The sequence below is a fragment of the Diabrotica undecimpunctata genome, chromosome 3 (assembly GCF_040954645.1).
Source record: "Diabrotica undecimpunctata isolate CICGRU chromosome 3, icDiaUnde3, whole genome shotgun sequence".
In the NCBI taxonomy this organism is placed as follows: Eukaryota; Metazoa; Arthropoda; class Insecta; order Coleoptera; family Chrysomelidae; genus Diabrotica; species Diabrotica undecimpunctata.
In genome coordinates this window covers 26832888-26849708 of record NC_092805.1, presented here as the reverse complement: position 1 = coordinate 26849708, position 16821 = coordinate 26832888, and the positions used below count along the sequence as shown (strand labels likewise).

The following is a 16821-nucleotide window of genomic DNA, read 5'->3' as shown; positions in this document are numbered from 1 at the left end:
TGGTCAGTTAATCAATTCCTCTTGATGTTTTTGCGAAGATTTATAGTACTAAACACCTGTTCACAGATCTACGAAGATACAAACATAGCAATTATCTTCTGAGTATAAGTTTTTATGTTTGTGAACCTTGATTTTGACAGAGCCTTGTAGAACTCAGTTTTGGAAACATTGAGAAATAGTTGCATTAATTCAGTGTTACATTACAACTTTATAAGTTTGAGCTGTAATTCTGGTTTAACTGACCTATAGTCCACATTAAACGGCATGCTGAAAATGTCCAGGTCCCTTTCGATAACTTTGAAGTCTTGGAATCTTCGCTCAAACTCGTTATGAAGAAATTTCAGGCTTTTTTCATAGTTCTTAAAATTGTCTGTCCTAACTGTATTCGTTTTTAACTTTGAAAAATGAATAAGGTATTTGTTTCCTAGTGGTTTAGAAAATAGAATCAATTGCAATTTAAAAGCCCGAAATATTAAGGATTAATTAATTTCTTTTCAGAAGTTTAAGGTTAAATTTATTGATGTGACTGAGAAGATCTATAAAAATTGCAAAATTTCTAAAGCCATAAAATATCTTTCAAATGCTCATACTTATCCATTTCTTTTTCTTCCATGAAGAAGATTATTTCGTCTTTAAGATCCAAAATGCGAATAAAAACCCAGTCTGTACTTATCTTTTTTTACTTTAATGTAGTAAAGTACATAAGAATATTCAGACGGTAATAAATCAAGAAACTCCTAAAATTTTCCATGATTAAGAGCTCGTAAATGAATGCTATTAACAAACTAAATAACAACATCAAGAAAATTATCCACGCACACAGTCGCCGAGATGGCATGCCTAAGTGACTGTTTGATTGATCGAAATAAACAAAATTTTAATAATATAATATAATATTTTATAATGAATAAACAGAATAAAAACGATACGTTCCAAACTAAGCCAAGTAACACACGCATTATACTCAACAGTAAACACCGCCTGTCACTAGGAAGTGCCGGGTAAGGGGACTATACTGGTGAGGGAAAGCATAGATCGAAGAGGCTCAGTACCCAGTGCACCTGTCGTACATTTCACTCTTTCACTACCTGACCAACATATCAGTATGATAACCTCCTAAATGGATTTTTGGTCCCGAAAGATTGTTGCAGGGACAGACGTAAGAAATTAACTAAACTATAAATATTTAAAATACAGCCCTTTGTTGCTTAAGTTTTGGGATTACTCAATACCATGTCATGGGCCCCATTAAATAGCTTAAAAGGCCGCAATTGGCCCGCGAGCCGTACTTTGCCCCTGTCTAGAGTAAAGAGTTACTGAAGACTGTTATACTTCGCAAACATCGTATAATTTTAAATTGGCACAAAACAAAGAAGATATAATTCAGCCGCGCTTTGTATAGCTAAACTTATTTTCCCTAGTCATAATAAATTTAACAATTATCGTAACTCACCTCTAAAACTATTGTAGACTTCTTTATTATGACCGGAGTTAGTTTGAGAAAATGCCCCACTTTAAGATTATCAAAGTCATACACTAAAATATCACCGACAGCAACGTCCTCGTTCAATCTAATTTCTGATACATTGTAGGTATGCGCAAAAAAATCACATACATTAAAATTTTCCGGACTCTCCAGGCATTTTATTATGACCACTCTATACCCTCTTTCAGTTACTTTTGGTAAAGGAATAAAATATCTATAAAAACAACAAAATTAAATAAATAAGAAAATACTATTGACAGCAATATATTTAAGAATTTCTCACTCGAATTCAGTTTTCTTTAATAAGAAATTATAAACGATTCTATCGTATTGTTACATATTGTTCTATTTTTTTTAATTGCTGTATTGCCAGATTCCAGTTAGAGTCTAAGAAGGTATCCATTGAATTCTGACAGGCAACAGTGAAGGAAATTTTTTAGACAGCTACCGTCATGGAGTAAGACACCTTGGCATCTTCTCTCCTCTCAACATTATGTTTGTCATTTCATCCAACCAGAAACCCATTTGCCCCTTGAAGTTTCCCCTTTCCTTTGCCCACCTCTAGCAGTTAAAAATGTGGGCAGGAGCATCCGGTACTCCACAAACAGTACTATCTGCCGAAGTCTATTCTATTTGTAAAGGTGTCAAAACTGCCATGTCCGGTCAGAAACTGCGTCAGAAAGTAGTCTTATTTCCTGAACTTACATTCTCACTACAGCTTCAAATCAGGAATAAGCTTCTTCGTCCACCTTGCCTTCCCGCTATCATTTGTCTATGATAGCGGGAAGGCAACTCTACCACTCCACTATCGTTCTCTCCCTCGTTCCCATCCATATTTCCATCCATCTTCCTCGCATACATCCTCGCTCGTTTTTTGCACAACAAAACGATCGGTATCACCACTCCAATGACATACAAAGCCTTATTTGAAACCGTCCTGTATGCGCTAGATACACTGAGGAGCATTCGCCTTTGCGAAGTATTTATCAGCTTAGCATATTTCTCAGTGTTCAGAGCGAGCGCTACACCACACAGGGGCAGCGTAGGTTACCATTCACTGGAAAACTCCAGTTAGCACCCTTCTTTTGACGCTACTTGGGACTCCAATGTTTGGCATCAGCCGTATTAACGCATCCAGATGTCGTTTCTCCTTCTCCACCGTCTTTTGGATGTGTACTCCGAACCTTAGTCCTTCCGATAACCTGGATTCGAGATACTTAACCAATTTAACCGGTGCAACTTCCACACCTTCCACTATAAAGCGAAGAGGGAATTTATCCCGGCTCCCTTTGAGAACTAACACCTCAGTTTTCTGAGGTGCTAGATGTAGGTATAATATTATTCTATTTAGAGATTAAGCTAATATTTCTTTGTAGACCAGAGACATTAGCAAATAAAAACCCTTTTTGAGACACTGTTTGATACAGGTATCTAACAATTGCTTTTGATAAATCTGTTGATAAAAATATGTTATAAATTAAAGACTAAACGTCATTCTTTACTTATAAACAACATACAGTGTGTTCCAACGAAAATTTTACCCCTCAAAAACGCGACTTCGAGACGAACAATCGTTTACTTTTACTAAACTAAAAAAAAATCTGTATGTGACAAATACTTATGCAGCGTATGACAAAAAATGTTCAAAATGTCATCATCAGCCATTTTGAATCCACTGCTGGACAAAGGCCTCCCGTAAATAATTCCAATGCATTTTATCTTGAGCACCCTGAATCCAGTTGTGCTGAATGCGCTTGATGTCATCTGACCACCTTGTTGGAGGACGTCCTCGATTACGATAAGCATCGTGTCTAGGTCTCCATTCCAGAATTTTCTTCGTCGATCTTCCATCTTTTAATCTGGCAACATGCCCCGCCCAGTTCCATTTTGCTGTTGTAATCCTTTGAACTGCGTCAATAACACCAATTTTTCTCCTAATTATTGTATTTGATACTCTATCTCTGAGGGATATACTCAGCATTGAACTCTCCATCGCTCTCTGTGCCACTTGTATTTTATTGATTACTTTTTTGGTAAGGGTCAATGTTTCTGCTCCAAACGTTAGAACTAGGAGTACACATTGATCAAATCCCTTCCTTTTCAAGCACATGTGAATATCTGATCTAAAGACTTCTCTCAGTTTTCCGTAAGCCGCCCATGCCAGTCCTATTCTCCTGTTTAGCTCCGTTCTTTGCTGATCTCTTCCTAACTTAATCTCCTGGCCCAGATATTTATAGCTATACACCTTTTCAATTTGCGTGCCGTTAGTTGAGATGTTTTTCGCCAGTACTAGGTTGGTCATATATTGTGTTTTGGAGAAATTAATTTTATGTCCAACTTATGTACACGAGCTCTGAAGGTCTTAAAGAAGCTGGCAGGCATGATCTACCCGGTCTGCAATAAGGACTATATCGTCTGCAAATCTCAAGTTGTTCAAAAATTCTCTATTTAGGTTTACTCCAATATTCTCCCAATTATTGGTCATTCGTTCCAAAGCCACTCCTAAATCCGACCTGCTCTAATGGTTGGTGAAAATCCAGCTTAGGTTCCAGTCTGTTAGTAATTATTCTCATAAAGAGCTTATATAAATAAGATAACAAGCTGATAGGTCTGCAAATTCCAAGAATGGCACCATTCCATTTTTCTGGTGTAACTTCTTTAAAGAGACAGCCAATATAAAGGGTTTTTAAAGCTTTTATGACGCATTCGCCTCCTAATTTTAGCATTTCATTTACACTGCCATCTTCTCCAGGTGATTTGCTGTTCTTCATACCTTTCAACGCTGACTTGATTTCCTCTTCGGCTATGTCCGGAAGTTCCTCTAATCCTTGATTTTTTATGAATGGGATTTCCATCTCTAGAATGTGAGCATCTCGACGATTAAAACATTCTATGGTACTCTTCGATAATTTTCATAATTTCTTGTTGTTTATATACAGCATGTCCTTGTCTATTTTTTAGCTTATAAATGTTCCTGGTTCCTGTCTTTAACTTTCGTTTTAGAACTTTAAGGCTTTCATTTTGTTCTATGGTATTAGTTGTTTCTTTAGTGTTGTAATCCCTTATGTCTCTCCTAACAGCTTTTGAAATGGTTTTATTTAAATTCCTCAGCTCTGCGACTTTCACTGTGTGCTTATCTTTCATTTCCCCTCTTTTTGCATTAGGTTCCTTGTGCCTTCTGTAAGTTTTTCATTTTTCCTTGTTTGCTTAACTTGACAATTCTTCTGTGCCTTCCTTAAAGCGTCCACCAAGCTTTCGTTAAGTTGTTCAATATCGGTTTTATTTTGCACGTCTTTCTGAAGGTTTCTATCTATTTCTTCCTGGTATGCCCTTGTGTTAGTAATCACAGTGAACGTAACATTTTAGTCCTTGTTACCATATTGTTGGAATATTAAATTCCAAATAACATTACATATCCCTTATATTTATTTAAATTTTATTGTATTTTCAATTCCAACATCTACGCCTTTATTACAATTTCGTTTATCTATTTTAACGTTTGAGTTATACATATACATACATACTTACATTTTGTCAGTAGATTTTTGCATACGATCTGAACATGGGTGTTTACCTTGAAAAAATTCTGGTATAATTGTTCTAATTGAGTAATACATTTCCAATTTTTCTTTTGTACTCTGTATGACAAATTTGTTCATCAATAAAAAGTTGATGATAATATTCTTTTCTGCAAAAACATTTTGATTAAGAAAAGTTGAAAAATTAGTTACTTAATACTAATTTATAATATAAAAATGTTCATAGTTTAGGAACATTAAGTAAATCTAGGTTCTAACATTAATAAAATAAAAATGATTTAGTAAGTACCTTCAAGCTTTAACTGTCTTTACAAAGCTTAAATTTGAACTCGAACTTGAAATTTGAACTTGAAAAATGAACAGGATTACATTTTTAATAAATAGTAAGTCTTTAAATCCTTCTGCTCTAAATTGACAACATCTGAATGGCGGACTAGACGACAACCTAAATCGACTTGATTTAGGGGCCTAGGCCTAGACTTCGACTAGGGACAGTGATTTTTGTATTTAAATCAAGGCAATTAGAGAACTTCAAAACAATCTAAATCTGACCTTTGAGAGACACAAAATGAATGATGGATAAATCCTGGGAGAAATCAAATCAAATACCACATCTCGACTGGTTATTTTCCACTTATCTAATTACTTAGCCCTTATCGCTGTTATCAAATCCCTTGTTACAGGATACAGCTTACAACAAAATGGTGATTAACTCACTTTACAAAGATCGCCACATGGCATGTTGACCTCAAATCATCTTCTCACCAAAACTCATGGATTGAGGGATAATTTTCCGGTTTTCAAAACTCCACGAAAACGATGTTTCTCCGTCCGTTCACACCCTAAATTGATCTTTTTGACTCCTTTCATTAAGCTCGTATTTCCTAGAACCAGATTTTTTTGCAGCCAATCGGATCTCTTTTCTGCGATGCTTTGTATTCGAAATTGAACATTAAAGCGCCGGGTCTTCAAATTTTAGTGGGAGCTGATTTAAACGCAATTAAAGGGAAGTCAAATTCGATAACGACGATGTTTTTCAGATGATTCGACAAATACATTTTTAAGTAAACAATAACAGCCAGGGGCGTACCAAATAAATTTTATATATTTGATATTTGATATTTAAAAGAAAAAATTATGCTACAATATATAACTTAGATATGCCACAAGAAAACAGTTTCAGAACGTTTTTAAAACTTGTTTACTTTATTAATGTTTTGTACTTTGAGAACTATTCCCGAAGTGGAGATTGAAACGTCAAAATAAACTTATTTTAAAGTAAAATCGTCGGTTATTCTCAATAAAAATATTTAATTGTATTAGGCAGTCAAATATAGCATTAATTTATCGTGCCTGAATGGATAAAGCAATCTAAAGCCATTAAAAAGGAAGTAATAAAAATATCTACGGAAAAATTATAATTATTATAGAACTATACCTGGAATTTCTGGTAGATGTTTTTGAGTTTTAAACCAATTCGTAATTACAGTAATGTATTCTTCTAAATTTCTTTCTGTTTTTTGGTAGCTGAGTAAAGCTGCTTTTAATCTTAGTTCTCGATCTTTTATGAGAATACTCGTGTCACCTAAAAATGATTAAAGACAAAACATAATAAAAGTATATTTCACTTTAAAACAATATATATAAAAAAATCAGTAATAAAATGTGCATTAAAAAAGTGTTGTACTCAGTGAGTGCAAACAAAAGTGAAAACTTCCATAGACAAGCCTGGAAAATATCTTTTACATTGAGAAAAATATTTCATTATACCTACTTAATCTCACAGTAAATTTAATATAGTTATATGCTCTTATTCGTTATGTGATATACTTTATTTAATGGCTCTAATTTATTCAAATGAAAATTTAAATATTTATTTCCATTCAAGAAAATTCAATATATTTTATTCAGAAATTATGAGATTCTGTATTTCTGTATTACACCTTTAGCATCGTCTGTTTTGCCTTGCAATGTATAGAAGGCACATATTAAAGCAAAAATCTAAATGTTGGTCTCGTCAGTAGAAATCTTTGCATTTCTACTTTAGTTATTTATTCTCAGATGTCGCTGTAGCGTCCATATTGAAGCCATTTTATTGCTGCTATACAGAGACACATGAAATCAAATCTTAACGGGTTTTTCTGTTATTTATTTTACATTAATAATAATTTAATCACGAAATGTTTATGTTAATAGAAGTATACAACAAAGTATTGGAGGAGGTGACAGAATTCGTAAATGTTCTTTTTTGCACCAAAAAAAAGCTATTTCGTCCTGACTTGACATTGTACAAAGGAAGTTCTAGACTGAGTAGCATTACAACTGAGCAGAAAGTTTGCATCGCTGACAGGGCGAGCCCCAATAGCTGATGGGAATCATCGTTTGGATATACTAGACAATTGAACGGGTATAAATAAGGTATAATACCTGAGGATCTACTAAGAACATGGCATAGGGGCAGCTATACCAATAGCTTTTTATTGTGCATATTTTTCAGACATGACTCTCACACATATACCAACAGTGCTATTGTGAAATACAGTGAAATTTGGAGGTAGGAAATTAACGGCGGTGGGCTTCTCAACTAGTCATAACAAGGAACGTAATAGTAATAGATGACGTTACAGAACCACTGTAACCGATTATTTTAAATGGGACCTCATGGCAAGTGGTATCTTAGTTGAAAGGTATTGAACATACCTATTCAATCGTACTATTTTGTTTGGGTTTAATTCTGATCTGGTTAAATCTGATTTTGATGAATAAAATTATAGTTTCGCATTTAATTTAATGAATAAAGATTCTAAGGTGCGACTCTAGTTATTTGTCAAAGAAATTGACGTTTTTTACTTTTCCAGTTGTTTTTAAACTTTTGCCAAGTTTTTGCAAAATTGTTTATATAGATAATGGATTTTGACAAGAGCTATGACCTTGTAAATAACAGGTAAACTTGTGTACTGCATCGGAGTGACTCATAGTTCTTGTCAAAATCCATTACCTCTACCTTAAATATTTAGTTTAATTATTGTTTAAAGTAGCAGCTGTCTTAATATTTAAATGAATGTAGTAACAATTTCCATGCAGCGGTACTTTTTTTAGTGAAGGGTATGACGACCGCCCTATATCAAGGACTTATTTGAGGAAGCTTTTTCGGAAGTTTAAAGAAACAGGTATTGTTTAAGATGCCAAACGATCTGGTCGATTAACAAGACAAAAAAATTGACATAAGTGCAGAAATAGTAGTAAATCCTACTTCTTCTACAGCCTTAGGTGCATCAACTGTGCAGTCAGTCAAAGGACAGTACACCAAGTGTTGGCTAAAAACAAATTTTATTCATAAAAATTAAATCTTATGCACCAAGTTTCAGATAATGAACCCTGTTCATTCAAGACTAGAATTCTGTACAAATTTGTCCAATCAAATTGGCCAACAGCCAGATTACATAAAAACAACTTGTTTTAGTGACGACAGTACTTTTGTTCCCAATGTAAATGTTAACACACACAATAGAGATATTGGAATTACACAAATCCTCACGTCTTTCGTAAAAAACAATTCTCGATACTCCATTTCCAAAAGAAGTAAATAAAAGTTTGGGCAGGTATTTTGGTAAACCATATAGTTGGTCCTGTTTTTCTCAATGCTAGCTTAATAGGTGAAGTATATCAAAAGATGCTACAAAACGAAGTTAAGCCGTTAATTCTTGAAATTGTGGAAGATAATCCAGATGAATTCGGCAACTTGGATATAACGATTTAAAAAGATTGTGCTCCTGAATACTATTAAGGTGTGTAGGAATATCGCGGTAGATGGATTGGACGACAAGGTTCGATAGAATGACCAACTCAGTCACCGGACCTCACACTGTTAGATTTTTTTTCTGTGGGGTACTTGAAAAATAAGGTTTACGCTACAGCACCCGACAGTATTGACATTTAAAAAAAAAGTATTTTTGAAGAATTTGGGGCAATTTCCAGCAACACATTTGATTGAGTACGACAAGAGTTTAGCAATAAGATGCATTACTGTCGCGAAGTAAATAGAGCACATTTTAAACATTTTATATAAAAACTGGTTCATCACAACCTTATATCAAAAGAAAAGTGAATGTTCCATTAAAAATGAGAAAATTTTGTATTTGAAAATAGTGCTCACATTGTATGTCTATAGGTATATCAAAGATATTAAATTTAAAAAACTATACTTGAAAAACTTTGATATGAAATTTTTATTTTTGTTACTTTTGAAAACTAATACACAGCTCTTTAAATTTTGCCATTTTTCTCAATAAAAGTGTGAATATTTCGAAAATTATTAACTTGAGACCTATAAAACCTTATTCAAAGTCTTTATGTTTTTAAAAAATATATTCAAAAATACTTGAATATATAGTGTGTTCTATTTAAAAATATATTTTGGTTCATTCCATATTTCCAGCTGACCCTGTATAATTGAATTTAATTTTAAATTATAGAAGTCTTTGATATACATCAGCTTCGTTATAAACATTTTTTAAAGAATTCCTAATTTAGTCGTAATAAAAAAATGACAGATGTTTGACGCAAATTGTATATATATTATTTATAAGTATGACGCATTAACTCACTAGTTTTTATAATTATTAGTGGAAAGTATCAAATCCTTATATATTTAGCTACATTTAATAACCACGAAATGATGAATAAGAGACCCTTTTTAAAGAAATAAAAAATATAAACCAACAACTAAATAATAAATATAGGTAAATTAACTTAAATGGTAAAGAACACAAAAAGCCAGAAAACATCAAAAATTGCATTAATATGTTTTTATCACATGTTAAAAAATACTTATATACTTACCCATTTTAAATTATTTTGCTTCTTCACAGAGATATGTAAACTTTACTTAATATCTACTACCTAACAATACCATTACACATAATCTAACTGAAAAAATAATCTCAGCAATTGCGAAAACCATAAAGTTGCCATCAAATAATAGTAAAAGAACTTGACACAGTACGAGTATACCATAATCGGCATAAACCACTAGTCGCGGCCTTGCAGTATGTAGTCTAAATGCGATATAGTTTTAATGTAAGACATAAAATATATACAGGGTTTATATGTACATAATATATATATATATATATATATATATATATATATATATATATATATATTTATATATTTATATGTATATATATTGTTGTGGTATTCAAAATTGAAGAGTAAAAATATTAAATGTACGATGAAATCAATATTTCAGAGATTATAGAAAATAAAAATACTCCGAGCTGCCTGGAATTAACCAAAGGTAATCTTAGTCATAAATAATCTTTTGTATAAATATAACAAGTGAATAGTGCGGGTACAATGAATAGAAGTTAACGATGGTTTTTCCCCATAAGCCATAAAGTGTTCCGTAATCCGGGTTTGCGCCATGAACAGGACAATAAAAAGAGTTAATAAGTAAATGATTTTTCGGAATATGTAAATACTCAGTAGAAATTAAGTGTCCTTGTAGAAATAATATGAATTAGGAAAGTTAGCAGGTATTTCTCATTTTATGTGGGAGTGGTATGCAAATTTCTGATTGGCCGAGAATTTGGAAAGTGGTGATATGGGTGTGTATAATGAGAGGTTGGATGGATGGATAGATGAGATGAGAAGTTAGTTAGTTCCAGTTTCTTAAAGTGAATGGTTGGTTTTCGAGGTGGTATCCAGGGGTAGTAAGTGATAAAGAATAAGTTGTGAGTTAGTGAAGTAAGTGTGTCCGACGGTAGCTGATCTGGTACAAATTTGTAAGTAAACTTTTCCTACTTGTATTCTACGTATCGCTGTTTATTTCGGAACGAGAGATTAAGTTTGGCGAGAGGAAAATAGGCTGGCATCATTGGAATGGTACGTGCATTCGAAGGAGAGCATTGAAGACACTAAATTGCAATATCGTGTTTAATATTGCCCATTACATAGGAGGCCGCTGAGAACTGATAGTTCATTTTGCATAGAACGAGGAATTGGACTCAAGGCAGAGGAAGCGTTTCAACGGGAGAAACATTCATAATATATTCAATTTGAGAATTTTGGGTCAAATAATTTTTTTTTTTTTTAGCCCTTTTTTCTATCCGAATTGTCGAATAAAGGCCTCTCCCATTTCTCGCCATTCATCCCTGTTGTGTGCTAGGCGTTTCCACATTGGTCCTGCGACTCTTTTGATATCGTCGCTCCAGCGCATTTGAGGTCTTCCTCTTGGTCTCTTCGCATCGTACGGTCGCCAGTTTCCGACTTCTTTGTTCCATCTACCATCTTCGAGACGTTCGTTGTGTCCAGCCCATTTCCATTTTAATTTAGCTGCTTGTTTCGCGGCGTCCTTTATTTTTGTTTTGTTCCGGATTGCTTCGTTCGTTTGCCGATCTATTAGTGAGATACCAAGCATCTGTCGTTCCATGGCTCGCTGAGTTTTTCGAATCTTGTCCATGTTCTTTTTTGTGAATGTCCAGGTTTGAGCTCCGTAAGTGAGAACGGGAAGGATACAAGAATCGAACACTTTGGTTCGAAGGTTTTGGGGTATCTTTTTGTCTTTCAGTATGTATGAGAGTTTTCCAAATGCGGCCCATCCCATTCTTACTCGTCTGCTTATTTCGGTAGTTTGGTTTTCTTTGTTAGCCTTGATATTCTGACCCAGATATATGTATTCTTCTACATGTTCCACTTTTGTTCCTTGGATGGTTATCGTCGGTTGATCATCTTTATTCGACATTAGCTTAGTTTTACTCAGATTCATTTTCAGTCCTTTTTTTATGGATTCCGTATGAAGCTCATCGATCATCGTCTTCAGTTCTTTCCAGTTGTCGGCTATTAGTACTACGTCATCTGCATATCTTAGATGGTTTAAATACTTTCCGTTTATCGACAGTCCCTTCGTTTCCCAATTTAGTGATTTAAAGATATCTTCAAGTGCGGCAGTAAATAGTTTTGGAGATATGGTGTCTCCCTGTCTTACTCCTCGGTTGATTTTTATTGGCCTCGTTTTCATTCCGTTATCCATCGTGACTACCATTTCAGCGTATTGGTATATATTATGTATTAATATCCTATATCTAGAATCTATTCTGCTGTTGGCCAGTGCTTCCTCAATAGCCCATAATTCTATGCTGTCAAAAGCTTTCTCGTAGTCTATAAATGCTAAACAGATTGGTAAATTGTATTCGTTAACTTTTTCTATTAGGACCTTTAGTGTGTGAAGATGGTCACATGTACTAAATCCTTTTCTAAATCCGGCTTGCTCTACTGGTTGATATACATCGAACTTTGTTGTCAATCTATTTGTAATTATTTTTGTGAATGTTTTATAAAGTTGTGATAGTAGTGATATTGGACGATAATTTTTCAGATCTGTATTGTCCCCTTTTTTGTGTATTAATATTGTGTTAGCAGTATTCCATTCCCTTGGTATGTTTCCTTCAAATAGGCATTTATTAAAAAGTATTTTTAGGTACCTGATGACTTCTTCTCCTCCTTCTTTCAACATTTCTGCCAGAATTCCATCACTACCCGGTGCTTTATTTCTTTTCAATTCTTTAATTGCATTTTCTATTTCTACTTCGCTTATTTCGGGCATTACTTCAGAATTTACGTTTGTTATTTGTCTTTTCAGATTTTGCTTTGAAGAGTCGGGGGGATCGTTTCTTGAGCGGTATAACTCAGTATAGAAGTTTTCAACTATGTTTGATATCTGAGCTTTGCTTGTTTCTAGTTGACCTTGTTGATTTTTCATAGTTATAATATTTTTCTTTCCTAATTTCGGTTTGGTATATTTCAGACTTTGATTTTTCTCTATCACTCTTTCTACATGTTCTTGTTGATGTTTTTTAATATCGTCTTTTATCTGTTTTCGTATGGCTCGATTAAGTTCTTTGTATTCTGTGGTATTTCTTTTGTTTAGTGACAGGAGCTCTTTTCGTTGTTTCAGCATATTCTTCGATTCTGCACTTATTTTGGATTTTTTGTTGTTATGGCGGGTTGCTACTTCTGAGCTAGCATTCAATAGTTCTTTTGTTATAACTGAGTTAATTTTATTAACGCTGAGTTGTTCTAGATTCAGTGCTTGGGCGGTTTTTAATTTGTTAGCATATTTTTCTTTATCGACTTTTAGCTTTTCTGTGTCTATTTGTATCGTGTTATTAAAGTTAATTCTACGTTTGCTATACTTAATCCTTAGTTTAGCTCTAACCATTCTGTGATCACTACCCAGAGAGACATTATTTATTACTGTTACATCTTCTACGATACCTTTCTTGTTACACATGATGTAATCGATTTCGTTCCTTGTTTTTCCGTCTGGTGATAACCACGTCCACTTTCTTTGCGGTTTTTTCTTATAAAATGTGTTCATTACGAAATATTTGTTGCTATGTAGGAAGTTAACCAGGGTTTCTCCTCTCTCATTTCTAACACCATAGCCGAATTCACCAATATAGTTTTCGCTTTCTTCTATCAAATATCATAGCTATCAAATAATATTATATCATATTAGTAACGTGTGAATAAGTTGTCGATAGTCGAAGGAAAACAAATTTGTTCTAAGAGGGGACACGGAGCTGTGGAGAGAATTGGATAATTCATACAAACTTTTCTTGGTACAATCGATATATCAAAATTGCATTAGGAAGGGCACTGAATATTATTTGATTTGTTTATGTAGAATAATAAGCTGGATTTTAGATTGTAATTGTATTATATTATCCATGCATTATTGAAGGTTCACGCACGTAGAACGAATTTTGTTTGATAAACATTGTATGCTAATAATTTTTGGAGGTATTTTAATCAGTTTATTTTATTACATTATTTTCATATCATATTATGTTGTTTTACTCCATTATTCTTTGGACCTAACCCATCAGCTGTAAAGTAGAGATATTGAAGCACGAGTAAAACCTGAGATAACAAAATTGAAAGGTGTGATATAAATCATAAATCAAAAATTTTAATAATGTTTTATATATATTTTTTGTAAAGTTTTAAAATTAAAATTCTAGATATCACATTAATATATATATATATATATATATATATATATATATATATATATATATATATATATATATATATATATATATTTATATATTTATATATTAAGATATTTGACGCTAGGGCGTATTATAACAACTAGCATTTTCTCTATAAACAATTTCGATAGAAAGATTATGTAACTAAACATACATTAATTGATAATAAAAAAATGATTGCTACCATAGTCATAACCTTTTCTTTTTCTGGTTGCATGATCGATCTGTGACCGTTATGGATCATTGGAAATAATGTTGGCTACCATCTTCTTTATCATAGCTTTATTGGCAGTAACATAATAATGTAGTTAATGACCGAGATATTCCAGCGTGCCTCTTTTCACGCCAAATAATTTTTTCATTGTAGCTTAGTGGCTCCACATGGTACCACTTTTTTTTTCTAATAATTACAAAAAAGCAAATATAAAAAAAAACCTTTACTTTATCTATTTTTTTGCCCTAATATGTTCTAAAAACAAATTATTCACCACTTGATATAAACAAAAAAAATCCTATCACAAAGGGGTAACTAAATATATTGTTTGGTTCAACTGTGGAAGAACCTTATGTTTTCTTTCCCACATCTCAAAAGTTGCAACGATTTTAAATAAAGCCTCACTTTAATTCCTCACCACTAAAACTTAAGAGTTTGCGCTTCTGCTCCACATAATAATATAAAGATATAACAATGTGTTATTCTAACTCCACTAACTAAAATTGTGGCTTCAAAGGACGTTTCTAATGTTTACAAACGTTACTCGGGACCATCTGGAAACGGGGAGGGTTTCTCTTACACCGTCTAAGTGTAGCTGAATAAATATTTCGGCTGGGTACATCGACGTTTGGTGTATTTCCATTAAGCGGTGGTTCCTTTTGTTGTATGAATTTAACCCTAGAATACTAACCTTATTTTTACCTTCATTTATACTAACCATCGTAAAATTTACTACGCTGAGAAAAAAAATGTGGTCACTGAAAAAGTATTTTATTTAACGTAATTTTACAAATTATTTTGAACAAAGAGATGTTTCTAAAACCTGAAAATCACAAAAAAATATAAATTCTAAATTTTAGAACTACACTGCTGACAACAAAGGGCGCGATGTTCACCACAAAATGGACGTCGGCAGTGTTCGCAATGATTAGTTGTCATTCGACGTTTTTTAGACGGACAAAATTGACACATGGCACGTTTTGACACAGTAGGGCATATTCGTTCTTGCTGCGGCTCCAGATTTAAAATATTTTCAATAAGTAACTTTACCGAGCGGTTCAAAGTTGGCCAATTTACACGATGCTGTAGCCAAGGTTTAGTCAGTTGTTCAGACAAAATGGCCATAAATTTTTTTCTGGTGATGGTTTTTTTCTGCTGTCGTTGTTGGTTATGATTATAAATTATCCAAGAGTTTATGCAAGCTATATTTAACATGCCATAGAACAGGCAAAGAGGCCATCTTCGTGTTTTTCTGGAAATATTCATGTTTCCGCACATTTGGTCAAATGTGTCTACTCCGTACTTGGTTGCATTATAAAATTTAATGATATCTGGCTTTCCTGTTCGATCACATTCTACTGGACCATTGTGGATTGTCGACAGAAGAAGCACAGACTTATTTACTTTTGTCTTATAGGATACCATTGTTTTTTCACCATCAAAGCAAAATAAGGAATGACCAATTTCACGATTTTTGAGATTTATCATCTCGGGAGGTATTTCTCTTTTATTTTGCCGTAGGGTACCAACAATAGTTAAATCGTAAGGAGGTTTTAAAAGCTCCGTTGCTAGTGGTACTGACGTAAACCAATTATCCATGGTTATGTTACGCTTACTTCCGTATACACCCTGAGTTAAGTGTTTTACATAATATTCTCCTAGAGGCTGTCCATTGGTTTTAGTTCCCTTTCCTAAATACAATTCTGCATCGAACATATATTTGGTACCTACGTCACACAGCATTACTATTTTCAGTCCATATTTGGCTGGCTTGTTTGGGATATACATCCGGAAAGGACATCTTCCCCTAAAAGCCAGTAGCTGCTCATCGATTGTTAGGTATGATCCGGGCTTATAGGACGTTTTGCAGTTCTGTATAAGATCATCCCATATTTCACGAATGGCTGCTAATAGGTCTGTTTCCTTTCTGTGTGGTCTAGATATTTTATCATCAAAACGTAAACATTCTACAAGAAATTCAAATCTTTCCCGGCCCATAGTTGCTTTATATATCGCACCAGAAATATTGTCATCAAACATTTGTCTTGTCGCTAAATGATTGTCTTTTTGGGCAGCAGCAAAAATAAGTAGTCCTAGGAGTGCATGCAATTCGTCAATATTCACTTTCGAGTTTGTAAGTTTTTCGACTTTATATTTTTGTGCCCTAACAGAAATTTCGGCATTTGTATATTCTAGAATTTTTTCCAGTGAATTTGGACTCATAAAACAATGAAAAGCATCTAAGGGAGTTTGTGCTTCCTTGGTTTTATTAGTGGGGCCTGGAACAAAATGTACGAAATTACGTTTTGGAGTTTTAGTTGCGGCCTTTGGTTGAGAGGACCATCTGTGTCCATTTTTACCTTTTAGACTCGACGGCAACCGAATTTGCTTCTCTTTAGCTGCAATTTCTGGAGATTTTTCTTCTTTTGGTAGAGTTTGCTGAGCAGGACATTTATTTTCCTTGTCGATTTTAGAGCGATTACTTTCTTTTCTTGGAAACACTGAAGTAAACTGTTTTTCCAACTC

General features: G+C 33.6%; 1 protein-coding gene across 1 annotated transcript in view; it reads right to left on the bottom strand.

Annotated features, from left to right (window-relative positions):
- The window catches only part of LOC140436600 (retinol-binding protein pinta-like), a 29137-nt gene extending 19106 nt beyond the window's left edge, over positions 1-10031 (bottom strand). The window contains exons 1-4 of the mRNA XM_072525550.1: positions 9868-10031; positions 6464-6610; positions 5015-5174; positions 1454-1700 (exon numbers count right to left, since the gene is read on the bottom strand). Coding sequence (XP_072381651.1) covers positions 1454-1700; positions 5015-5174; positions 6464-6610; positions 9868-9871 — 558 coding nt within the window. The 5' untranslated portion in view covers positions 9872-10031. The remainder of the gene's footprint in view (positions 1-1453; positions 1701-5014; positions 5175-6463; positions 6611-9867) is intronic.
- Positions 10032-16821: the final 6790 nt, after the last annotated feature.